The 27,785-nt window shown below is 35.4% G+C and overlaps 1 protein-coding gene across 1 annotated transcript in view; it reads left to right on the top strand.

The window, feature by feature from the left end:
* LOC114356821 (protein prickle-like) overlaps positions 1-27,785 on the top strand; it is a 74,895-nt gene that overhangs the window by 17,016 nt on the left and 30,094 nt on the right. Inside the window, exon 2 of the mRNA XM_028310183.1 lies at positions 261-1,089. Within this exon, the coding sequence (XP_028165984.1) occupies positions 266-1,089 (824 nt within the window). The 5' untranslated portion in view covers positions 261-265. The remainder of the gene's footprint in view (positions 1-260; positions 1,090-27,785) is intronic.

Here is a 27,785-nt window from a genome sequence, read left to right as displayed (position 1 = left end):
TATTACCTTACAACCGATAATGACTAAAATCAATAAAATCCCGAAGTGCATCAACATCAAGTGGCGTACTTTATTATTATCATAAATTGAATCCATTACCACGACAGTATAGTTAGTAACAACTCATTTTAAAAGCCAATTTTGTCCCAATGATTGGTCTCGTAAAAAGCAAACAGATATTTGCAATCTCATCTAATGAGTAGCAGCAATAAATCAAATGGTCGATTGTTGTATTGATATTCACAAACATGTTTTTGTAGCAGAGATGTCGGCCACGGCTACCAGGCATGTGAAGGCATCTAATTCCGCCAACATCCTGATGTGCAAGCAATGGTGGAAGGTCTGCTGGATGCACGGCGACCAGGAGAAGTACTACAGACAACTCTATGGCAAAAGAAAAATAAACAACATCAACACAAACTTCCTAAACTTCGATACTATGGACGTCAAAAGACCCGGCGCTCAGATAACTGAACTCACTGACGATTTTTTTGAAGATAATTTGAATCCAGAAATAGAACCTGCTCCCGATGAAGGAGCAAAAACAGAAGAAAAATACACATTTGGTGTTGAATCCGAACCAATATACGGATTCGACATCCAAACCACGTGGCAGAAAGACCAAAGACGGCAACCGATCCAACAAAACTATGACGAATACATGAACACAGCAGATCTAGACCAAATCTTAGGTACAAGTTTAAGTTCAGATAGTATAAAGAGTATGTTAGAGAACGGGCTACCTCTACAATCGAAGTCCAAACCTCAATTATTGGACTCAAAAGAAGAGATTCTTAGGAATGGTAATACTTTTGGGAAGACGTCCAAAACTGTGTGTCGGACTAGAAAAGGGGCGATAATAACGGAGGAATCTGAGATTTCTACCGATGGGAAGACGACAGCTAATTTCAAGTTCCAAAGGTCGACGGTGAAGACGGGTCCGAATAAGATGAAGGAGGTGCTGCAGCCTTTGAAGGAGGATGCAGTGTTAGACGAGTGCTCGAGGAAGAAGTGCGTCGGCGACAAGGTGACGACCACCACCACGACCCTGGTGACGGTGTCGCAGACGTCAGTGACCTGCTGTAATGAGTGAGTAGCTTATGTTTTTCTATAATTTGAGACTGATCGGCTTGTATTGTATCTTAAGCCATAAGATACAAGCTTTAACCCTGTAGGTACTGTAATGTACACATTAAGAAACTCCTCTTAGATGAAGTAACACACTATGTTAAGTTAAATCACTTGTGAATAAGTTCAAATTAGGACATTGTAGCCTTGAATTATGAATCTGACTGTCCGAAAAAGATACATGATTACATGCTTCGGTGGGCATAACATAAGCTTACCAACATAATGCTTATGGCGGTTCATTATATCTAACAATAGGGTTGTGACCTCAATTATCACAACCCATTCTCTAAAAGAAGATGTATGGTTAAAAAGTTCTGGTATTCATTGGTATTTGTAAAAAGAATAAGTGCCGTGGCTAGTGGTCTAACGACAAATGTGTTCATTCACGCATTTTCTGAATAGACCTCGCAGAATGCTCAGCGCGCTGGCTTGGTCTAAACACTCGTAAGTTTCGGTCGTGACTGGCGCAGCTATAAATAAATGCTGAATTAAATACCAATATTTTAAGAGAAACGACAGGTTACTTACCGTTCGTGATACATCTTTCACTTCACACTTCTTCCAACTTGTCTCAACTGTTGGTTTAGATCAGATTTGCATGTTATTAAAGTAAGATTTTGAGTGCGTTCAATGTAAAACTTAAGAATGTAATATTTTAATGAGATGTTGACAGCAAGGATTCGTCTGCTGACAAAAAGGAAATTTCGTTAAAAATTAGTCAAATTTTTGTCTCGCTGTAGGGTAAAAGGTTTCGGTCATTACAGGACAAGTTCCTGGTCGCCGACCGCCTGAGAGCCGGTGGTGGGGATAATGGAACCAAATTACATATTTGTGGGAACCACAACAGAAGCAAATTTTAAATAGCTTTTTACATGAAATTTAAAACCATAACCGGTTTATGCGACGATGGAAGTGTGCCAATAGAGTTTGACTTATTATCTTGACGGTTACCTCATGAATAGCAAAATTGACACTCGTTAAGGAATTTCGTGAGATAAAAAGTTTATTTTCCAACCAAAAGAAGTTTTTAATCTGTTAGAGGTATTCCCTTTCTGTGAAGTTCTGATTCACGGGAAGGATGCAAAGAAGCCACACCGCGAAAAGTTACTAAGTTTAAGGCAGGTTTTTTTATTTTACCGAAGAATATGGGTGTGTGTAACTTTTGATATAAACTACACTTGTCCGCTCTCTTCAAACTAGCAAAAACAAAATGAACTATAAAAATCTAGCACGTGGTTCGTTTGTCTGGTCCACAAACGTATCCCTTATGTTTTTCTCATCACGCGGCCATTTCTTGAAGTTATTGCTTCTAATCCTAGATTCAACGTTGACTGATAGTTTTTCCTTCCTAATGCGGCCACTTATTGATTTATTTCTTCTTATGACAGCGCTCTAGAATAACGACTCTTGATATTGAAGACAAATGGAGTTATGGACGTTTTTAATATTATCATTTATGTGAAAAGCCTTGAGCAAGCAAAGTTGAATTAAAATGAAGGCATGAATAACGTTATAACAAAAAAAATATGAAGATATATAAATGAAGTGGTAATCCAAAACCTCGTTTCATTTAGTTTCAATCAAAGTTTATATGACGTTTGTGCATATTTTGACTGACTGGTATAACTAAATCAGTTAAATCATTAATAAAATCGACAAAAGAGTTAGTCAATTCATCAATCTCGCATAATATCCTCGATAATATCTGCAAACAGTAGCCCAACTTGAAACCTGTCGCTTCCCTCCGCCGCCATTTTTTTTCTTTTTGCGGCTGACTTTTTATTTTTTCTCGGCCGCAAGCAAAGGAAGCGACTGTCGTGAAGCCGCGCGGATTAAATTGTGGGTACGAGATACATTGTTCATTTGCCGATTCGTTCGTGTTGATCGCAGCGATTAATGTAAGGAATTGGAACATGACTTCTTTTGGGATGCGTAAGAGGAGATATTTTTTTCGTTTTATGACTTTTAATTAAGTTTTTTGGATAATGATGTTACTTTATTGCAGTTGACTCACTGGCAACTTTACGTTTTACATCCTTTTGATTCTTAAGCTTTGGTTTGTAAAACTTTAATAAACTTATCTTTTTGTCCGTGTACATAATCTTGCCATAAGGCTTGATGACCTGACTGGGATAGGAGGCGCCTAACATGAGTCATGTAACAGCCAAACGGCAGATTGATAACAATCAAAAAGAAAAGCTTTCGTTGATAAAAGCTCTCACTTCTCTTCATAATATATCATCTCGTAAACAGTACAAAAACTTCTGACGCCTATATCTTATGCAGCTAAACATGTGCCTGGTTTCCCATCGTTCCAGCTAATGGCCCATAAAAGCTAACTGTCCTGGCTTTGCCTGCACTAACCTACAATTGCCATTGTCATAGTTTTTACTACTGGTACTACGACGCTTGTTGTCGTTTCCCGTCATCTTAACTTCTTAGGATTACCATTAGTTTTGTAAGTTTTGTTCTGCAAAATTAGTCGATGCAGTAGTTATAGTATCGTCCGGTGAATTTGTAGGTTTGTACCCCACCTTTATGACCTGCCTTGTTTTGTCGATAAATATATCAAGTTTCACTTATTTATACTGGATATAGAGAATAGAGAGAAAAAACGCTGACTATCTATGATTTTTAAACAAAAGCCTTCCGACCTAATACGTAGAACAAAGTGGATCATTTTATCTATTGGTTTCGATCTACAGATCTGCGATTAGAATTCGAATATTTTGAATGCTTAGCCAACTCTTTTAACGTGGGAAAAAACGATAGCAAGTAATGTGGGATCTAAAGAGGCACTTTTACTAACTCTACAATGATGGTTGATGATGCGTACGAGATAACTATGTAGGATACGTCTAGTAAGCTTTATTTTTGTATATTATCTTGTGGTATTCTAATGGACTAAATTATCTTGGGCTACTTACTTGTCACAGGTTTTCATGAAACAACATCATAGTATGAACTGAAAATCATCAGGGAGCATATACTTTTGTCGCTGAATAACGTGTCATTTGCAGACCAAGCAAATCAAACAATGGTGGCAAGCAATGACACATCTCATCGGCTGTTGTTTGTGTCATATTGCACTTCTCTGAATTTTCTTTGCTACCGATTATTTAAAAAGAAGTAGGTTTTGACAGCAGAATTATTTTTTAAGTTTGCACTTACCCATAACGTAAATTAATTCCATAAATTATTTATTTAATTTTTTTAATTAACAGAAATAAAATTTAACGATATTTAAATGAGTGTATGAGTACAAGTAACTTAATATATTAGATTATGTGCAGAGATCTCGATCGATTTCTGAATTAAGTATACAAGGCAAACAAGAAAGAGAACATGAAAACGCGTGTGTACAAAAATTGCAATTATAATATTAATCGGGCCATTTTCACGGCTTGTACTATCGGGGACTCTTCCGCCTGACCACTTTGTAGAAATTTTAGCGTAAGCGCATCGCTCCGGTCACGTGCTCACCCCGTCTCTAATTGGTTACGCATTTTACTATATTTTCAACCGACTTCAAAAAAAGGAGGAGGTTCTCAATTCGACCCGTATGTTTTTTTTTTTTTTTTTTTTTTTTTTTTTTTGTACTATCGGGGACTCTTCCGCCTGACCACTTTGTAGAAATTTTAGCGTAAGCGCATCGCTCCGGTCACGTGCTCACCCCGTCTCTAATTGGTTACGCATTTTACTATATTTTTACTACGACCAATAAGAGACAATCAGGGCTTAGGTTGCAATACGAAATACCATTGTGCACTTTATTGTCATAGGGTTAAGGTTTAAAACGAAATGTTTCTTTTTCTTCAATCTTTCTTAGTTTTAGGCTGAGTTGCACCATCTAACTTTGACCGTAACTATAACGGTAACCGGTGCTTTTTGTATGGAGTTTGACAGAATTTTGACGTTTGTTAAAGTTAAAGTAAGATGGTGCAACTGAGCCTTAGAATTTTAATAATAGAATTTGGTTACAAACAAATAGATATGTATTTTTTTTAATATTGTGTTTTGGCTACTTTTTTCTCGGGAAATTGCATAGTTACCTCGGAATGTGCGATAGCAATTTTGTGACCCGAGCGGGCAATCGCTAGTTCAAATTTTACACGAAGCCTCATATAATATTTTGTAGCGATTCTTAATTGGGTTTCAAATTGACTAAAATGCGACGTTGCCAAACGAGCGCTACGGATGCGGGTAATAAGCAATACTCAGTCCTAAGTGCTTTACATAGAGCTTGGTTTGCTAGGGCAAACATCTACAGTGGTGCGCCGACACTGCTTAGACTCGAAACATGAATGAACGGGGGCGAAGCAAAATCGAGCGTGTGTGTGCAAACAATTTAGGCCCTTAAGGTGTCAAGGCGTTCGAGTCCCCGATAGTACATCCGCGGGCTACGCGAAATTCCTCGAGAGGTTGTTACAACATGCGCTCGCGCTCGACAATGGACAATATTGGTGGTTGTTGGGTTACCAGGCAGCGGATAGCTGTGGGGTGACAGGTGTTGAATAACTGAGAGACGCATTTTAGAACCAAAATATTTATTAGTGCTATGTACCAAAAGTACCGGAATTACGATACATACGATTATTTTCATTTTGACAACGTCTAGATGAGATATTTTAAAATCGCTCTTTGCTTTTAATTTGACCTTTGTCCGTGTGTTTTTCATTTTTAAACTCTTGGACAATGATATTTTTTTAACCAATTAAAGTAAGCATACAGTATTTGGTTGTAGAATCTACTAAATAGTATTCCTCATGAAATAAAATCCTCATGAAATTCATGAAGTATGCGTAAAAATAGTAATCCTCATGAAATTCATGAAGTACCTATGCGATTTGTAATTCAACTTCAGAAACCGTCTCGAAAGTTTTCTTTGTTACTCTAGCACGAGCTTTCAAGTGTACTGGGTGACAATGCCACTTTCCATTTTCCACTACATATTCAAAAGTTAACTTGCACATCATTCTTTCAGTTGTCATACAATTTCTAAACAAAATAAACAAACGAGTCATACGCGCTTGGTAGAGCAATAAAACATACTTTGTAAGTAGCTTTTTATTGACAGACTTGCACTATTTTAGATTGTAAAAGTCCCTTGATGGCACTTTTACGATCGCAAATAGACCTGCTTCCACCCATTCTTGTGATGGTAAAGAATAGAATCATAAATACCTAGTACCTAATATGGTAATGGTGAACTATAACTTTATAGTCGATGACTACGCTTTCATCGATCAGCAATTGTTTTAAACGCTCCCGGTAAGCGTCAAACAATACCTGCATTTTTTGTTTGATTACTAATCAAACTTAGAATTGTATGTCTTGGGTTGCTATAATACTTACCAATTTGTAGTTATTTATGCCTATTTGTGTCTTTTTCAGACATACACGTATTTCTTTTACGTCGAATTAGCTCAATTTTATGGAAATGTAGAGCTTTCTGAAAGCCAACGTATTAAGGTTAAGTATGTAATTTGTGACTAAACAACTCAATGTGAATTATCTCCAAAAACATATATAGTAACACGGCAAGATTCAAAAGCTGAACTCTCGTTGAGTAGCGATGATAAATACTTACATCTAAGCTTTTTATAGGCAAAAAGAACAAGTACTTACTTACTTTTTTATCCTTATAATTTGGTATTAACCCACCAAACGTGTCCATAACTCACTCGCTAGTCACATCAATAATCCGTCGCAGCATTAATTTCTCCCATAACGCGAGTTCCGATGCGCCGGCGCCCCCCGTGGACCGACTGCGCAAGGGAGAGTAATGTTTGGCCCGCATCCAGCGAATAGTATGAATATCAATGCAATAATGTTTATTTATGCATCGATTTTGTGTTTCGAAAGTCTAGTTGACCTTGTGGGTCGTGGACCGTGGTATTATTTATAGGCCCGTGAACTGTGAGATCATTATGTTTATTAGCTTGTATAAATACTCGTACTTCAATTTTGAATATGATATCCTGAAACATGATTTTTCTCTTGAAAAAGCTTTTAGGGTTCTATCAAATATTCTTCTGTTTCTTCTCATTACTAATTACTTCACTGCATCCTCCTGCATGCACTTGTCATCCTCTTTAGGACTGAATTTGAAGTCTCCAGACCCACTGAAGCTCTTTTCAATCGAAATCGTGTTCCAAATTGATATAATAAGTAGTAGGTAAGTTTTTCTTATTTAATTCTAAATCAATTTGGTCTAAGAAGATGATGTGTTACTACTACTGATTTTATAGTCCAAAACACCTACGCAATCAGACTCTATTCGGTACAATTACTCTGAAAATACTCAATATATTTTGAAGTTTGAGTTTGTATGTTAGTATGAACAGACCCGCGTCTAGACAGCGCGACACACATTGGCCTAGGCCAATCTAGACTAGGAGTTTACAATTAATCAGCAGCTAATAGCGTCCGGTCCATTCATCATGGCCGATTTAATTTAATCCGAGACGTTGGCTAAGCCGGGTTAAGATAACGGAGCGATTGGTGCGACAGATACTAACTAGCTTAAAACTCATTTACATAGCTTTGATATGATGTTGGTTTTCAAAACATACCGATCAATGATTTCAACAAGTTCTTAATATCTTTATTTTCTTGATCTTGATCTCCATTTTACATGAGGTTAGTTAAATTACTAAGTTCTTAACTACAGATGAATATTTAAAATTAGGTATTTTTAAGGCTTTTATTTTTAGAACTAAAGTTCATTTTAAGAATCCGTCAATTCCGTCATGCTTTAATGTTTTTAAGCTCCAAAAATTTTCCAAATATCTACCTTTTTTGTCGTCAAAACATCGTCATCCTGTCACATAAAAAATATGATAAAAAATGCTAGCGCAACACGGTGTTCCTATCTATTGCACTTGTCTACAAAATGTCGCTGCGCCTGCAAGCGTCGCGCTTCAGCGCTTCGGACGGACAAACCTTAAAAGTCTATCACATTTCCAAACGAAAGCAGCTAAAGTTAACAATAGCACTCAACCTCAGAAGAGTTCTGAAGCACCACCTGCGTGTGCGCACATCGATTTGATCGGTACTAGTGATGCGACAACCGGTAACCGGGAAAATCGATAACATACATATTAATGATACCTTCATGATTGTAGTCCCCATTATTGAGGGACAGATGATTTCGGACAGACCCATCTTCAAAAGATATGTTAATAAAAACAGAATAAATTGAATGGAACAAAATCAAAACTACGAGTATTTTTATTAAAAATTAGTTTTAGTGCATACTTTCTTAACTGTAAATTTTTATATTTTTACTCGTTTCTTTTCATGGGAAAGTCGTAAAACTATGTAATTTAAAACAGTCTGATCGCAATCATGTATAACTAGACGAAATAATAGGGTAAACGAGATAATAACATTTTATGTTTACCTTGTTAGAAACTAATTAACAAGATATTTATCTTTATCTTGTTCATCGATCAGTTGGAATCTTTAAAAGCGAATTTTAATTAGTTGACTTTTTATGAATAACTGTCACTTACTACGTTGTCCCATCACTAGTGAGAACCGCTAACAGAGTCGAGAGCTTGACAAATAACAACATCGCATGCTACTGCGATATTTTACGTCGCTCTATCCCTCTCTTGCTTCAGTAAAAGTGGTCTGTACAAAAGAGAGGGAAGACCTAAAAAAGTGTGAACAAACAGTCGTGAGCACCCGTTTCTAGAAAACGTATTGGTACAGCTTCATAGAAAGTTATGGTTGTAAGAATAATATTGGGAAGTCAATACTCAATAGTCATTATTCACGGGGCGTTGTAAAGTATAGTTGATTTCGTAATGTTATTTATTCATAATTTTCTCAGCAGAGTTGAGTGTGTCTTGAGTGCGCTTCCGTCGGTGATACCGTCGTGTATTCGCTGGGTGCGAAGTACTAGGTGGGGGTAACATAATCTATCGCAGCGCTCATGGTGGTCAAAAGTAGAAATAATGTAAGCTCTGTCATCAGATGTTTCTGTCAATGGCAAAGCGATTCTACTTAATACATTTTAATATCATTAATTAATCGCATGAAAAGGGTCCTACTGGGAACTTAAATAAAAGAGTGGACTGTATTTCGATAGGGCTGGTTTATTAGCCGTTTACAATTTGGAAATAACTAGACTATACAACGTGGTAGTACAAAAATGAGTCACAGTAGTTGTTGTGCACAGATGTTTGCCTTGTGATGAGAGCATGAATTATTGAACTCTGCCCTTGTTTTGTTCTTAATTCTTCTACATCTCGGACTTGTCCAGCCAATACTAACAACTTTCCTTTAAATACGGTTTGTGGTTGGAATTTGATATTGTAACACTCACAAACCCGGTCTTCAAAACAATACTCGTTTCGATCTGAAAACGATATTTAATTTATTACTAGCGATAAAGGAATATTTAAATATATTTACTGTTATATAATGAAACCGTTAAAGTAGCTTTTTCTTTTTGTTTTACTGTAAAACTACAACTATAAATGAAGTAAACAAACCCTGACACAATCAAAATTAAACACACTTTTTGGACTTACCTCATTTGATTTGAATGACCAAAATGATTTCAAAACCTTTTTTCCACTCAAATCGTGGTATCACATCAATTTATTAGTCGAAAATATTTTGTTATTTTTTCATTTCGATATTTTTTCACAAATATACGACCTAAATGTCAATGTGACAGAGCCCACAAAGTTGTGGACGCTAGTTGGCGCTGTAATCGTGCACAGAGCCAATAGGTGAACTTTTTTGTAAGCCCTTTTCAGGGCATTCCTTCTTCATAAGACCTTTTAAAGAATTTACCTATGTACATATGTACATATGTATCTACCGTAATCATTTCTGTTCTAGATTTCCACACACTATACTTTAAAATGAAATGAATTTTCCCAAGAATGATCTGCTAACTTTGTGTTACCTGAAAAATGAAAGAGAGCTTTTTACATAGCCAAATACATTCATTTATTGAACAGATTGAACTTCTTTAAAATAATCTAAAGTGATAAAGTAAGATTTTCATCTAAATCACAGGTTAAAAATATGTGTGATACGTAATCCAATATAAAAACACTTTCAATAAGTTTTACAAAGCGAAACTTTCAATAATAACACCATGATATAACTTCATAACTTAAGTAACATAATGTACAGGTAGTAATCAGCTTTCATCATTCAGCTGGAATTCATTGATATCATCAAATGTTTAAATTAAACTCCTCCTCATCAGCCGACAAGAACACGATTTCAATTTTCTGATCTCAATAAACGATTCGCGCCGCGTCCGCGCATCTGCGCGCGCGCCTTTATCGAGCAAGATTTATGCGCCACAAGCACGGAAGCGTACTAAGAGCCAAAACACACGATGTGTTGCAGCGCCGCACCGCAACGATTTCGCCGTATCCCGCGACGCGGCGCCGCACAGTGGTCTGAAAATGAAGCTCCCATACCATAGAATCTTAATGTCAGAAATAAATAAATAAAAATGTGTATTGTGTTTAGTATACCTCCCTTTGTTTAACTAATATAGTATGAAGGGTACGAGTAGCTCCATGCGTGAGAAAAAAAAATGTCGTGTGCCCGCTACAGAATTTATATGTAAGACGACGTAACGACACCGTTCCGTCGCACCGCTACTGCAACGCATTGTGTGCTTTGGCTCTGAGCTATATAGCCTTTTAGCGGAGAAAAATGACCGCGCATACATTGTGCTTTTGAAACGCGAGATAAATCGCTTTTTCATGCTTTGCAAGATGTTTCAAAAGGTTGATACTTTTAATTTAAAGCAAAATGTTCTGTCTATTCAGTATCAAATGAGTGAGTTCTCATGAATACCTAGTTTTGCTTTTTCTGATGATATAATAATGCTTATTTCCAACTTACTTAGTCATGTAACATGACTCTCGATTTAAGCGCACCGTCATATTTTAAGTGAGTAGGACTGGCTTTTCTGGCAGGTAGAGTCCTAAGTAAACGAAGGAAACTGATATTTCAATGTCACAAAAATACGGCACTATGTTATTTTTAAGTCGTATACTTAGCAACTTATAAGTATAAATGCAAAAGTTTTGACCAGTTTACTGCAATCAGCATAGTTTTTTCAACTAAAGTACTTTAACTAAGTGTGATTTATTAAGTGTGTGTTTTAGTGTTAAACAGTTTTTTTGGAGATAACGTAGGACTTATCTGCCAATTTGCAAGTAAGATGAATCACTCTTTGTTATTAGGTCATCGTATTAATTTGAATAATCAGACGGTTTGCCGTCGTCGGTAGCAGATAAAAGTGTAGCTAAGGTATATGTATGTATATGTACGAGTATATGTTAGTTAATTAGAAAGCATGTAACGCCATAGCACGCTCTTGGAAATACTTAACCCTAAATACCAATAAGTAGGGTCTCCACAAACGTATGGATTATGGGGACACTGCAGAAATCAATAAAATTCTGAAGACGTACTGCTTTGATAGCAGACAACGTACCTATTACATTCTTATGTAACTAAATATACTTAATGTACATATGATATGATTTGAAGATAATATATTTTTTTATTTATTAATTAAAATTTTGCAACATCAAACACAGAAATAAACAGAAACCTTTTGACAGAAAATATACAAATGTAAAAAGGAATGTAAGTTAAACCTCCGTAGTAACCAGGTTTTTCTCAATGGCTGCGCCAAATGGAGTTATCACCAATTAGTGAAACTCATTTAATATGCATTCATGACGTGGGATTAACTAGAAATATGTTTTACATACGTTAAATCTTTTTCCGCTTGGGTTACTTATTAGAGAAATATTTAAATTATGATTCATATTGTTGTCGATGATATGATTCACTGCCTGCTGGCTACTGTCTTTCCCAAACACTAAGTACAATCCGGGCCTTTTCAAGGCGAGAGTGAATAGGCACTTACTTACTGGGCAGATTGTACCATCCTAGACTGCATCTCACTTAACACCAGGTGCAATTGCGGTCAAATACTTATCTCCTTGTTATGCATAAACAAAATAAAAATAAAATTGAAGTAAATCTTTGCAGTTTTTGAGTTCAGACGATGCTAAAGAAATCTGTGATTTCATTGCGTCTTCAAATATAACTTCCCCACGGTCACCCTATCAGCCTGTGAAGGCTAGTACTTGTAGTGTACTAACGGCTGAATAAACCCGGCGACACGTCGGCGTCGTGCTCATTCCACTAATTGGGCTACTAATTAGCCCACGGGCTAGTCAATGTGCGACATGGCTTTTGTGGCTCAAGTGCTTCCTAAATAGGCTGTGGCCTAAAACTAGATTCCGGTCACGACTTTGCGTACGAGTATAATAGCTTACGGTTTTTCCACACAATCTTTATCGTGCGGCTTGGTGTCAAAAATACACCTGTATCTACCTAGTTCCAAACAACTACGAGTGTATCATCTATTACAAAGAAGAGGAAGAACAGTTTAATTAAATTGAATATTTCATTAATAATAATTACATTGATTAAACTAGACTTGGAGGCTGTAGTTCATATCGATCCTTCGCATTCGTATAGATAAAAATAATTGATGAACTTTTACAACTCGTAATTTAAATGTATTACGATACACTCGTAAACATAGAATATGACTTTTATTGCAATGAAACCCTTATATGTAGCGGCTAATATCTGTTAAAAGCATTTATTAAAGGTTGACCGTAAAATTGCATTTATGGAATGAAATTAAAAGTACTCAAGCTGAGAGACTACTCGGTAAATAGTTTTAACATCGACGATTATATTCCAGCAGGTAGGTACTGCACATAAACCATCTCACATGGGTTTAACAGCAGGTTCAACATGCTAGGGTAAATCCATAAGAATAACTTTATTTCCTTCAAACGTAGGATGAGGATGTTAGGTTTTACAATGTTCTCAAGCCTTTTAAAAATTACATACTAATAACAAGCCTTTTAAAAATAGCATACTAATATTATAAACGCGAAAGTAAGTCTGTCCGTTTGTTACGGTAGATCTCAGTCAATTTTTTACAAAGATAAATGGAGCCTAGGAGAAGAGTAAGCCACTATTTGTCTCTCCTAAGACAAGTGACAGTCGCCTAAGTTTCAAAAGCTCAACTGTCATTTACAAACACCAAAGGAGCAGTTTTCACGGTTTATTTACTATAATAATAAAAAAAACTATACAACATACAAGAACAACACGATTAATAATTTTGATTGCGGTAAATTACCCTTACAAATTGATGCAATTAATAATAGCATGTTTATTCCATGTTTGTGTAAGTAATTTTTAAATAAACAACTCCACATGAATGGGCTGAAAAACGCGTTCGGCCATGACGCTGTACGCATTAAATACTATATCCAGTTAAAGTTAAGTCAGTCCTCAAAATATAAACGTATGTTTGGAAAACTAGTAGCCCAAATGCTGATACTCAGTATCAACATACTGCAAGTACAACTAAACTTTAACACAGCAAGCATGATGTAGCCTACTCGTGAGTATTGACTACAGCATCTTTATGTAATGTAACATTTTTACGAATGGTACCTACAATACAGGTTGTCAAAATATACGATGTTTAGTTCGAGAAAGGTTGCCACTGACACTGCCACTAGAAAATTTCATAGAGCGGCCCGTTATTCTGTTACAAGTAAATGCTCTAGTGTATACTCATCCTTACGCGAAATTCTCTTTAACCCATCTGACGTTAATTTAAAGGGTCACGGTCAAATCTCGCCAGTCCGTTGTCACAGTCATAATGTTCTCAGATCGCAGCAAGTTCCATAAATGGCTAAATGCGTTTAAGTGTGCTTGAGCCCTAACATCGCAGTAGGGTGCTTGCAGCGATCGCGGCAAGTCCAATAAACTGTTAATTAGGTATAAACCGCAGCCTGATTTATTGGTTAAGTTGGTACACGGTATTAATTACGAAGCCCACGGGACTATAAGCGCATTCTATTTTTATTTTCAACATGGCTTGACTCTTTAAATTGATTTCGCAAGCTCATTCACGCCAGCATGTACAACATGTACATTACAGGCAATGTAAATAAAAATAATGTTATTTTATGAATTTCTGCTGATAATTTTAAATACTTAAGAGATAAAGACAATGGTTATAATAGAAATTTATGCTTTTTCCATAAAATAATGACATCTTGCAGTCATTGCTTACAGTCTCTACTTAGTTTTTACTGAAGCATGTAATAGTCTTTCCTTACTATTTTTGTTTGACTTTCATAATTTTCCCAGCACATTAATTACCTTGCTGTATTAAACCGTTAAATCACGGCAAATCATCGGCGTATAAAGCATTAATTAATTATTTATCTCTATATCAAATTATAGACAATCCGCGCTGCTGCATTCATCATGACATTGGTAATATCAGTGATGCGAGGGCAAACTAATGAGGTAGAGGCTTTTGAGTAACAAAATGAACTTTAAATATACGAAGATAAGGTATAAACGTATGTACATGAGGTGGATATTATCTCCGCTAAACAGGTCCGCGGTTGAGTACGTGATCGCAGCCGCGGTTATTCTGGACGCTGCTTCCGTGTGAGATCCCGTATTCACCCTGTATAGGGCTCTCATTATGTAATGGTTCTAGAATGAAAATTACATACTTAGTCGTTCATTGCTAAGCAAAAATAACCTGAAATATACTATAAAAATATCTAGGAAATTAAATAAAAGACAAGTACTTATTGATGAAAATAATTAAGCTGAACAATAAACTTCCAAGATTATGAACGTCCATATCTTTTTTGTATTTCTGAATCACCTTCATTTTTACATATCAATACAGTAATGTACCTACATAACCGGAGTAAGCCAGTGATGTAACTTTTATGCCACTTTTATGCTGAACTAGAATACTTATACTGTATACCTTCGAAGTAGTATTTGGTAGGCTCTTACCCCACATTTCCCTCAGTCTCGGCGCTTAGCTCTAAATCCAGGCGGCAACGCAAACGCGCGTGTGTAACATGATTCATCTATTTGAGAATAAAGCTCCCCGTCCACCATAACACACGTTTCCTCTAAGATTCGCAGTTATCTAGCATTTTGATATCAATAGTTTAAAGCCCACCAGGTAGATGCCTGAGTTGAAGCATTAGTACTAATTGACGTAGCCGGCGCGCGCGCAGGTTTAATGGCGCATTCAAATACGCGCAGATAATGTCATCCGCAATGCTGAGCCACTGTTTATTGGAGTAAAAAGATGTCCTACGAGTGGTTTAACGAGAAAACGTGTATTTATAATTTTAAGTACTAGTATTGAAGACTGCAGTTTCACTAATGCTGGAAACTAGGGGCTTCGCAAACGGCACAGTGTCATAGGAAGCCAGGAGTCATATTATTATGGTGTCAAGTGGAAATATGTAGCTGAACACAAACTGTTGACGTTTGCGTAGGAAGTGACTGATTTCTTGTTGATTATTAAAATATTTTTCTGGTGGCTTGTATACCACAAAAGCTTTCTACGTTTGCGCAGCAATTAAACGTTCTATGGGAACCATAAATCAAAAGTTATTTTTTTAAAACCTGTCTGCGTAGGTAGGATCATCTTTGGCTTTGAATTATGACTAAACAATCACGTTATTTTAGTCAATCACCGTTACCAATTTGCAGAAATGTTATATTTTTATTTCTTAGAACTTGCAAATATAATTCCGGAATATCTGCTTACTCATAATCCTGACACCTATGATCAAGTTAGACCGGATTCTTTGCTTGTTAGATAGTGTTAGCTTTTTGTAGATCGTAGTTGTAGATCGTGACCCGGCCATTACAAGTGTAATAGTAACATGCCTGCTGTTTTAACTGTCATAGTTAGGGCTGCCACACAACACATTGAATATGTCGAAAGGATTTGTTACTCCTTTGTCACAAATTAATATGTTGCCGATGTAGATATTCTATTGTACTCTTTACCTACCTAATGACAAAATTACTTATCCACATTTTTCATTCATACAATTTTCAATTACATTTGATCCCAATAGTAAACAGTGGACAACCCTAACTGTTATTTTTCTTACATCATTTTATAGTTACGCTGTAATTTCTTTGAAAGCTTCTAGTTTTCGTTTTTTGAGCCGTTTTTCAAGTTTTTGTAGTATTTTTTTAAATATTGTGGGCGATGTTTGTTTTTCCTGTATCTTTCTTGTTACTCATAAAACTTTTTTAGTTTTACCTACCTACTTCAGTCGTCGCTTTAAATATTTTCTAGGTATTGAGAAAAGTTAGGTTAGATTACGAAAATTTTGATTTGCAAAGTTTATCTAATTTTGAAGTTTGCTTTTAACATCGGCATCGTCACATTTAAATATACTCTGCTGAATCGTCAGTCTTCGCGTAAAAATATTAACAGTTCGTGTATAATTTTGCGTGTAATTAAATAAAGTGACGTAGCGGCTCACGTACGTGGCGCTGGCGTGACCGACACGCTTCCGTGGCGACGCGGCCGTGAGCGGACGGAAGCGCGTCCATCACTAATCAACGGGCACCGATTTAGATAAGGGTTGTAAAGGTAGCCATAAACATAGCGCCATTGTGGTCTAGTGTTTGAAAGAAAAAAACATTTATTACGATGAACATCACTTATACATAGACAGAGAACGTATACAGAAAAAAAGACAGAAATAGCACATAAATATTACAAGGAAATAAAAAAGTGAACTGAGCAGTGCTATCCTGTCGCAACATCGATGCCATCGCAATGGGACTCCACTCAGCATATGCCGTGGCCTACGGTGGGGAAGACCACGACGCTGATTTTCAGTGTTTAAAATTGAACTCTCTCGCCTCTCTTAGTTTCAGAGTTCCATTTTGAGTTCGTTTAGCCAAATGACGTTCACTGCTGGACAAAGGCAAGGATTTCCACAACGATCGGTCTTGCGCCGCCCGCATCCAGGCATCTCCAGCGACCTTCAGCGGATCGTCGGTCCACCTAGTGGGGGGCCTCCATTTTGGGTGGTTTATTTTTAATTTGTGTTTGGATTGTGTATTATATATGTATTCCTGACTATCTTTAAATAAATCAATGGATCAGCCTGATTGAGCCATGTAGAAAGCCTATAGCGGCTCATAAAAATAGTCACCGGGCTTGCAAGCTCGGTTGAATCAATCGGAACATTCTTGCATTTTTATCACTCTTTAAATTCAGATAGAAAGTGGCGTTCAGTCTGCAGTAAATAAAAAAAAAACTATAAAAGATCATTTAATTTCTTTATTTGCATAACTTCTGACTCACCACTCTGATGTGTCAATTGAGTGTGTCAAAGCCTTTAAAAACGGTAAGTACATTTCCTTACTACCCGTCCTCATTACCGACAAGTTAACTTCCAAAAATAACGACGTGAGGAGTCTCTCATAACATATTTTATTTACGACCGCGGTTTACGACTAACGGAACCCCCAATAAAAGTAATAAATACGAAGCGGTTTTATTTTAATTGCTTTATAATGAACACTTGTTGTTCTTAGGGCTGCCGACATTTGTAGGTACTAACTTGTACTTACTGTGGCGTTGAACACAGATAAAAAAGCTTTTTTAATTGTATACAGAGATCAAATTAAAATAAATAATCAATTAAAGGTGAAGCATTTAATTATAACAGAACAACTAGCCGCTCTATGTCGATTTTTATCACCCTATTACGAACCAAACGTGATATTACATTTTACCCGTATTGTACCATTCGCAAGAAGGTTACGTAACATAGAAATGCTCTATTATAATACTTACCTTACGTTAAACCTTCTCCAAAAGTGTCGAGGGATCCTATTGTTACTTAATAATAACAAAAAAAAACTGTCGAGTAAAAAATACTCGAAATCTACTTTATCCATGCCTTTATTGCAAAACCTAGAAAATATCAGTACCGACATCATATTTTATGATGTAACCTCTCATTTAACGCACGCATTTTCCCATCTCATCCATTGAAAGCATAGTAAAGTAAATGAGGCGCTACGGTCGGCATGACGTCATTTCGCAGAATAATAGGCGCTGTAGAGCGAATCTGTGACGTCACGCGCTGTGGACACAGTAATTATATGCCGCCTTTATTTACCCTGGATGGTAATTTGATATCAAAGTAATTAGTAAAATGGACAAAGATAATTAAGCCCATTGAATACTTGTATTAGATGTTATAGTATTGCAAAAATTCTAGAGAAGCTATAGGACCAACAAATTTCAGTGTGACGAGCTTACGCGATATACTGAGGCTTCCTTTTATGTTCTTGATCGATCCTAATAAATCATTCTAGTAGCGTTTCTGTAAGGACAGGGTGCCATTACTCAATATTACATAGACAAATAATTTCACGGATCCAGTGCCACATATCTTACCACTGTAACTAATCCAAAATCTAAAACAATAACGATCTTTACACGTTAGTGGTGGTTAGATTAATTATAATATCACCAGTGGCACTGCAAAATTAGCTATAATGCTGAAGTAAAAAAGTCATCAACATTGTTATGCCTGATGAAGATGTGTTTACATGTTCAAAACTTTATTATTGACAACCCTAACAACTTATTTTACGACACAACAAACGTTTTTAAGTTTCGCATACGAAATGAGATCCTATTGATGTCTCAATCTGCTCAATAACTTATTATTAACACCTACAAATAGCCGTACTATGTAAATCGGATTGACTTTCTACTGAATTTTTCCTCGTTGATTAATAAATACAAAATGTATGCAAAAGCTATCGATTCATGCGGCTAAAAAGTGGATTGTCTTGTATTATAATCTTAGGAATCCGCAGGTCGTAAGTTCAATTCTGAGGAAGACCTATTGATTTAATACTTTTGTTTTGGGCACAATGTTTGCCAATGTGTTCAGCTTTTACAAGGTGACAGACAGATCTAAATAACTTTTACATGTAATCGTTCGTTCGTTTCAGCCAAATGACGTCCACTGCTGGATAAAGGCCTCCCCCAAGGTTTTCCACAATGAACGGTTGAACGGTCCTGCGCTGCCCGCATCCAGGCTCTTGACATGTAATCTTTATGATATAATTAAACTTCATAATATTATAACCTACTCTTTAACTAATTTACCTTTTCTTTTGTTTCAGGTGAGTAATACTTCGAAGGATAATTCGACTGGAGATTTTGTAAGTTTTAATAGATACAGGTTATTCGTAAGAGAGTTAGTCAAACACGTTTTTGCTACCTATAGGTAGAGTCATTTTAAGAATATAAATTAGTCCATTTGACTGTCACCTACTTTTTTCTATCACCGACCAGAACAAAATCTCGAACTAAATTAAAATAACCCCAATAACCTGATAATGGTACAATTTGGGCATCATCTGTTCAAAAATAATGAATGATTATAAAAACCGGTGGAAATGAAGTACGGACACCGCTGCCTCCATGTTGATTGATGGTACGGTACCGTTACGTATGAATCCATTGTCGGACGACTTTTGGTGACTTAAATGAAATGAAATCAGAAGAGAAAAGAAATGAATTTTTGGGTATCCTTCCGTTTGGCCAAATTACTTTTCGCCAAATTTCACTTCGCAAACAACTTATCGCCAAAGTTTCATTTCCCAAATGAACTTTTAGCAAATGTACTTTTCGCAACTAATTCATTTGGTCAAATTATCATTTGGCAAAATTTTACTTGGCAAATGTTTGTATAGCAAATGTTTTATTTTGCCAAATATTATATCCCAAATAATTTGTTTGGTCAAATTGACACTTCACATACCCACCGTTACCCACAAATCAAAGCAGAAGGCACATGATCGTGGTTTTCACAAGAATTTTATGTAAAACAAAGAGATTGCAGAAAACAGTATGGTTGCAGAAAATAGGTATTGCAGAAAATAGTAGGTTAGGTTAGGTTAGAACAGCGAAGCGTGCCGCGGCAGCGGCCGCCGAGCGCTAGAATCACCTCTATTGTTAATAAATAATTTGGAAATTTCGATAAAAAGAATGAAATTATGAAAATTAATTTATAACAAAGGATGATGGGCATATTGGGCGTTAAACCAACAGAAACAAAAAGTATACTAAATTAAAGCTTAATACTAGTACTTTATTTCATAGTATGACAACAATCCTGAAATACGCGGGGATACGGAGATAGAGGTCGTTGAATATGCCAAGTTTCCATAGTATTTCACATCACATTAGGGTAATAAAAATAGTATTAGGTCAATTGACCTATATGATCGATAAAAGCAATCTAATTAGATTGCTTTTATCGATCATATTGAGAGTATTGTATCATATCTTACTGTCGATTCTATCGATTCAGTAAGTATGTATACCGAATAAATCATAATCGATTATTCGATTGCAATAATCGATTATATTGCTGAAAATAAGGAATTGAATTAACAATCAAATGACAATAATGATGGTAATCAATAAAATCGATTAATCGAATTGTTAATCGTTAAATCGTTATTTGGCAATATCGATAAATAATCGATCCGTGATCTTTTATGCGACAACACTACAACTTAACTGGTAGAAATTCCATTGAAACATGACTGTGTTCATGTCACTTCTCTAAATGGTACCTAGGTATGGTCCTCCGCTTATAATGTAGAACATTGTTTAAATATACCATTGATTGGCCCCACTCCTGAACTGTTGGACATAATAATGGATAAATAACTTAATGTATTTAAAATGTAAGTATTTAAGTATATTAATTAATAATATTTTTTGTTTGCGCCATAAAGCACCTATTACTTATTATTACACATTATGTCAATTTCCAAGCAAACCCGGGAGTTTTTGGTAGTTATTTATATGAAAATATATTTCTGATATTAAGTCCTAACAAATAATAGTAGTTACATTACTGTTGGTTTTACGCCCAGGTTCCATAGAAAAGTGCCCATCATCCTTTTATATTAACTACCCACTAAACAAAATAATAACCACTAGCTAATTTTTATTCCATTCTATGCACCAATCAAATTGTTTTGTAAATAGTTTATCGTGAAATATTTTTGCCAAATGAAACATTTGGCAAAACATACTTTGCCAAACAATAATTTGCTAAACAATAATATGCCAAAAACGACATTTGCGAATTAAAAGTTTGCTATAAGTTGTTTTGCCAAATAAGAATTTGCCAAATAAAAATTTGCGAAACGTTGTTTGCGATGTGATAATTTGGGAAACGTTTTTTGGCCAAACATAAGTAATCCGAATTTTTGAGTTGTTGCAATAGATGTAAACTGTAATTTATTTCAGTTATTTTTATTTTATTAGTTACTAGCAAAGTAAATTAATCGATTTATTTATCAACAAATCTTTGATCGTCCAGTGTTACCATAATATTTTTGATAGTATTAAAATAATAACTAAACAATGAAATTCCTTCCACTCTTGGTACCTACTTTGAATATAATTATTATCAATCAAAGTTATAAGCTTAAATTCTGAAATCTGAAAAAATACACTGAAATGATTTCATAACTTTGGAAATCGTGTCGTGACCAACATTGGAACAATATTGTCATCTACCAAAATAAAGTTCGGACATATTTTAATATGTTTTTTGTTAGATCCATCAAAAATCAATTGCGGTTTAATTAAAATAAGATTGTACGGCAATATTTGTTAATTAACTTCAATAAAAAGCGTTAATAAACTTTTAAAAAGTAATTAAAAATAATAGAGTTCATCAGATGTCCATCACTTTTTTAGTTTCAACTTCAATTAAAATTAGATAAATTTAATTTTCTTAGATTAAAGTAAGTACAAAAGAAGGTTTTTATGAATAGCTTGATTGTAACATCAAAGTCTTGGTATAAAAATAAAAAAGACCATGCAAAAACTTTAATCTGTTAGCAAAATAGCTATTTCTACGCATATGATCTTGCGCAATGCTTTTTTTAGTTAGTTAAGTGAAAATTAATGAATTGTGACAACCACTGAATTATTTGTCTAAACGGCCGCCGCTCATTTACATAAAAAGTTAATTAAAAACCACTTTAACTAATTTAAATATACTGATAGATGGTTAATGTAAGAGTATTAGTTTAAATTAAGCTAAGATATATTAATCTATTTACGAAGTCATATACATAGCTTGACTGTTGAGGAGGTCGAGTGAGACCACGCGATAGGATTTTTTTCATGTTTTATTTTGATAGTTATTAATTTTTAAGACGTTGACAGTGTGGTTCGTTACTATTTTAAAGTAAAAATCAAGCTACGGCCTCTTCAAATCAAATTAAAAGATGCTCTACATAAGTAAAACGTGCGATGCCTGTAGAAAATCTTTCAAATCAAATCATTTTTATTTGCGAACATGGGTTTACATACAGTAGGTGTTACAAGTTTTTTAGGATCTTACTAATTCTGTGCTCTACCTTCCACCTTTTGACATGCAGAATTATATTAAACTTATTTTCATTAAGTAAAAAACAAAAAAGAATTCACTTAATTAATATCAGATAACTCGCAGTCATATTATAAATTCTTGAGACGAAACAAAAAACAAAAACTTAGCGAATCGCTCACAGAATTGAATCTATGAGTATCAGAAGAGGAATGTCATTTTGTGTCAAAATCCCAACCTCTTGATTACGTCTCTCGTCTCTGTATCAAATCAAAATATAAATGTAACCCTATAGTTTTGGGTAACATAATAACTGCAAAATAGTGGTTCCAGCGTTTAAATAACCATTACCCACATAATCGTGGTCACCCATCTCGGCAACCGCCAGTCGCACGCGCAGCGCGCACGACACCCGACGGTAAGCTCTCAATTTAACGCTGATCCCATCGGCCAGGGCTGAACAACATTTCAGCAACTGAAAAACATTTTATTTAGTAAAATAATCTGTACATACTACACAGAAACAGCCAGCTTTTAAATAATGGCTACCATAAAATCGTTTTAGCAGACGCAAATGTCTACCTACCTACATGACGACTAAAATTAATCATAAATCTAATGATAAAATATTTTTTAAGGTTTTCGATAAACATTTAAGTTTTATCACTCGTGCATTTTATAAAAACACATAACACTATTTTTCGCTACTTTTTCCTTATAATTTTACTGCATTTTAAAACAAACTAGTCAGATATAAACCATTACAAGCTGCAACATAAATTGTAATTAAAAGTCGCCATCAAACTTATACTTGTCTTCCATTTGCAAACTTATGCGTTAATAAATTATTAAGTACCTACATATTGAATTTAAGTGCCTTTTATATCGTTGGAAGCCGTTTTTATGACTTAAAATGCTTTCTTACCCTAGAAAAATAAATTTTATTTTACAATTGGAATAATTTACGTTCGCGATAAACTCTACTTGATTCTGTTAAAGCTTTTCACGGTAAGAATACGGAGGTACTAAGGAAAATATTCTCTCAAGTTATAAAATTTCGATGTGTCATATATGTACAATCTGATTTACTCGTATCCTATCGATATTCTAGTTCATTAGTGTGCAATGTACCCGGTGGATTTAAAATGGGATAGATAATTTGAATTTCAATCATTAGTTCTTTGTACATTTACAAAGCATTGTAACGTAAATTTTTCGGTTTCTCAGCCCTGCACTCACAGAAGCATTGGCACGACATGCAATGACTTTTTTATTTTTAATCTACGGCCGCGGGCGTTTTGATTCTGCCGCCCATCGACCACAGATTACACTTGCTTCTCTACATTTTTTATGTTTTTTAAATAATTCCATGGCTCATGCATGCTGGTTTTATACCAGTACTTTCGGAATGTTAATTGAGAAACTAATGGATTATCGTAAGCGATTATATCTTGACTGGTTTGCGAGGCTTTGAGATGATCTTTCAACGAGGTTTCTACGCTACTTAGTATTACCAACTTTATATTAGCTACATTAGTGAAAGCCTTATGGGGAATGATTTCAATCAGTTTGATTCTGTAAGCATGAAATTGGATGTTTAAACATTCAACATTAATTTTCTATGTATGAGTAGGTAACATAATAATTGTTACATTATTTCTTAAAATTGCTTCAGTCGATCGGTTGTCTATGAAGAATAAATTTCTTTTGCGGTAACAAAGCAGTTCCAGGTATAAACTGTTACCAGAAAGTGAACCTGGCTAATATAAAAATCCGGCAATTACAGAAGCAGACAAAAAGATCTATTGCAAGCGACACACCTTAAAAACCAATAAAAATAAACATAACCCGTTAATGCTAGAAAAAACTGCAGCGAGCCAACAAAAAAATCCAGTTATACTAAACACATACCCAGACGAGAGCAGAAACGGCTTCGTATCACATCGATATAAATCATAATAATAAATGTTTACATTTATAATGAATCATCTTAACCTCCTAAAAAGGCGGTCTTCACACGAGAACTCGTCGCTCAACAGTTTATAGCTTGCCAGCATGCGATAGTTAATTAATACTTATTTATTTGTACATTATAATTTATTAATTACAGAATGTGCAAAGTTTTTTTAGCATGTCACTTTAACCCAAAATCGGGTTAGCGTTTTGGGCGTAGACCTTATCTTGCCACCTGAAAAATATAAAAAATGATTCTATAAAGTAAATGATTATTTAAATTAAATGACAAGAGTGCCTGGACTGGACTTTACCTGTCTAGTCATGTAAGTTAAAGAAAAAATTAAATTAATTTTTTATCGTATTAATTTTCTGTAATTTGTTGTTCTGGTGTGCCAAATAAATGTATTTTCTTTCTTCTTTCTAAGTTGTAAATAATATTTGCTGTATTTGATCGAAAAAGAGGCTGACATAGGTGACTGAGTTTCTTCCGCCACTTCTTCTCAGCACCAGCCCAGTGTAAAGCACCCTGAGAATGACCTAAGTCCTGAATATACTATTTGATTTGATTCATTTTACCATGAAGACAGGGACAACTTTGTGATTCTTTATTGGTCCCATTTTTCTTTTCAAGTTAAGGAACCCCTAGAGAAATGAGTTCGTAAAGAAGCCATCAAGCTAATCTCGTTTCTCGGCTGACACACGGTCGGACAAATCCTCTAATGGACCGATTGTGATCGTAGATAAGGTCTCTGACGGTAATGTACGGGCTATGGACGCATTTAGGGCTAGTCGCCTTCTTTTTGGGCAGTTAGGCTAATACAATGGTGCTTTTGTTTGAGTGCTACTAAAGTACATATATTTTTTGACGTTACTCGCGTTTCTTCAGGCTGAAATGGACCTTTCTGTCTTGATAATTTATGTACATAGGTTAGGTGACTTTTAATTTTGGGGTTAAACATTTCGTTTGTGTAAAAATTGCATTAATTTATGAAGCTTTGTATAATTTACGGTAATAAGTACCTACTAAATTATGGAACATCACAAAGCTTGCTAGTTATTTTTCATCTACTTTGTACCTATATCCCACCGGTATTCGAACTGAAAATATGAAGCATAATTCAAGGATTAATAATCCTCCTTAATTTGTATAACATTGCAAAAAGACGGTTACGCGTGTTGCTCAACGAGCAATGTAGTTCCGTATGAAAAATTGAATTATTTTGAGATGTTTAGTTTTAGATATCAAGCTGCCAACTTACTCGTATGTATTAGATAAATATTATTTGATTACTAGCTTAGTTCAGTCACAGATAATATAATACTAGTGTTCAGTTAAGTTAACCTTGTCTCTTCAGTGAGCTGTTATTTCCAATTTGCAGATCTGTGAACCTGTCTCCCGGTATAGCCACAGACAGGGCCAGCAAATGGCACAGATGATATTAAACGGCGTCTTATTGCCTAGACTTTGAGTTATACAGCAGAATATCAGTTGTTTTAATACGGATTCCTAAACCGAGAATCCTTTAAATGCGACGGCCAAAGACTTAATTCGAGGCGGCGATGAGCGACGCGCTGACAGTTGCAATCTGATTATACATACATGGCGAATTAAAACGACAATAAATAAATACTACGAGTATTAGCCGTGTAAATTATGAGGAGCGAGAGATAAAGCGTTTTGAGGACTCTTACTTATTGGAAATTCCTTTTGCGAGGAGTTTGATTAAAAGTAACTATTTTTTGAAACGCAAATCGTTAATCGCGATGGATATAACACAGATCTTAGCGATTCTTCATCAAAGTTTCTTGATTTCTCGAAAAAGCAATCCTGTCACTAAACAACTATCATTTTCTTCAATATGTTTTGGTAATTACAAGTAGGTAATTGTCTGACATACTTGATCGATAGTTCAAAGTTTGAATAAATACGATGGATAAACTTACTATCGCTATTCTTACTAATAACGAATCGTGCAGATTCTTATGGCATGCTTTAGAAATAGGTTTCCTGACTGAATAATAATAATAATAATAATAAATCTTTGGACAATTTCACACAGCGCCAGCTAGCCCCAAAGTAAGCAACTCAATGCTTGTGTTATGGGTGCTAGCTTAACGGATATACTACTTATATACTTTTCTTTTTTTTTATTGAATACATACATATTATACATATTTACACCCAGACCCGTCACAGAAATTAAAATTCATCATTTCAATTTCTGCCCGGCCGGGAATCGAACCCGGGACCTCTCGGCATAGTAGTCCGTTCTGAACCACTACACCAAACGGCCGACATAAATAATAATATTTGAGTCGGCCGAATAATAATTGAGTCTGCCTATTTCATAAAAAAACATGTTAGAACAATTTTTAAATTTCACTTCTTTTGAATTACAACTTACATGATTTTATAATCTCGTTTGTCTGGTCTCATAATAGCTCATAATAAGTAAGGCTAGAAATAATAAATAGGTACACTATACTTAGAAAATTCATCACATAATGAAAGTGGTTTCAGTGTTTAGAATAACGTGAAAAGCCGGTCCTGCATACGTTCAGGATTTGATTAGGGATCCTTACTTCAAGAAGGAGAACCTGAACCCTTAAAGATCCTTTTCTTTGTTCGTTAAATCTAAATCAAAATAATTCCAAACTTACGTGTAGAGTGTGACTAACACTAATTGTCATAGAAAAAGGATTGCTTCTAGTACTCAAACAACAACTTTTCCCAAGGGACCGAAGTTCAAATGAGGAAAAAAAGCTTTTCGTACAAATTGTCATCAACATCAGTCATTTTACTCGTAGTATGGAGACTGAAGTTCTTTTTATGAGAATTAGATATTGGTTCTAGAAATAATAGTTGTGTTTGAGTAGTACAATCGTGTATAATCATTACAAGACGTCATAAACGAAAGTAGGTACCTATCCTACATAGGTGGTGTTCGCGCAGTGCGCTTACAACCTTTTTTCACCCCGCGCCGGACGTCACTATCGCCAATGCCTCCAAACAGGAAGTAAAGAACATCACTAGCGGCGTCGTCCGGCCATCTTTACCTTGGGATCTAATCCTCGAGCGCGTAGCTCGTATATTTTTCTACATTTTACCATTGTAAACGCAGCACATATGAAGATTAAACTAATCCTTATGTAAAAAGGACTCTTATTTGAAATCCTAAACATGGATTTTGGCGACCGTGACGAAATGAAGAAATGAACAAGTTATGAACTCCAAGAAAAGATGAACAAGCAACTTGCAAGCAACTTCTGTTTGGGTGCAATGGGATAAAAGGAGACTGCTTCGGAGCCTGCTGAATATTTGGGAGGTCGTTCCAACCGGGAAGTAGCCCTATT

Source organism: Ostrinia furnacalis, unplaced genomic scaffold (assembly GCF_004193835.3).
Source record: "Ostrinia furnacalis isolate ACB-3 unplaced genomic scaffold, ASM419383v2 OfSCF2966, whole genome shotgun sequence".
NCBI lineage: Eukaryota > Metazoa > Arthropoda > Insecta > Lepidoptera > Crambidae > Ostrinia > Ostrinia furnacalis.
Note: the sequence above shows the minus strand (reverse complement) of the source record. Positions and strands in the feature narration are given on the sequence as shown.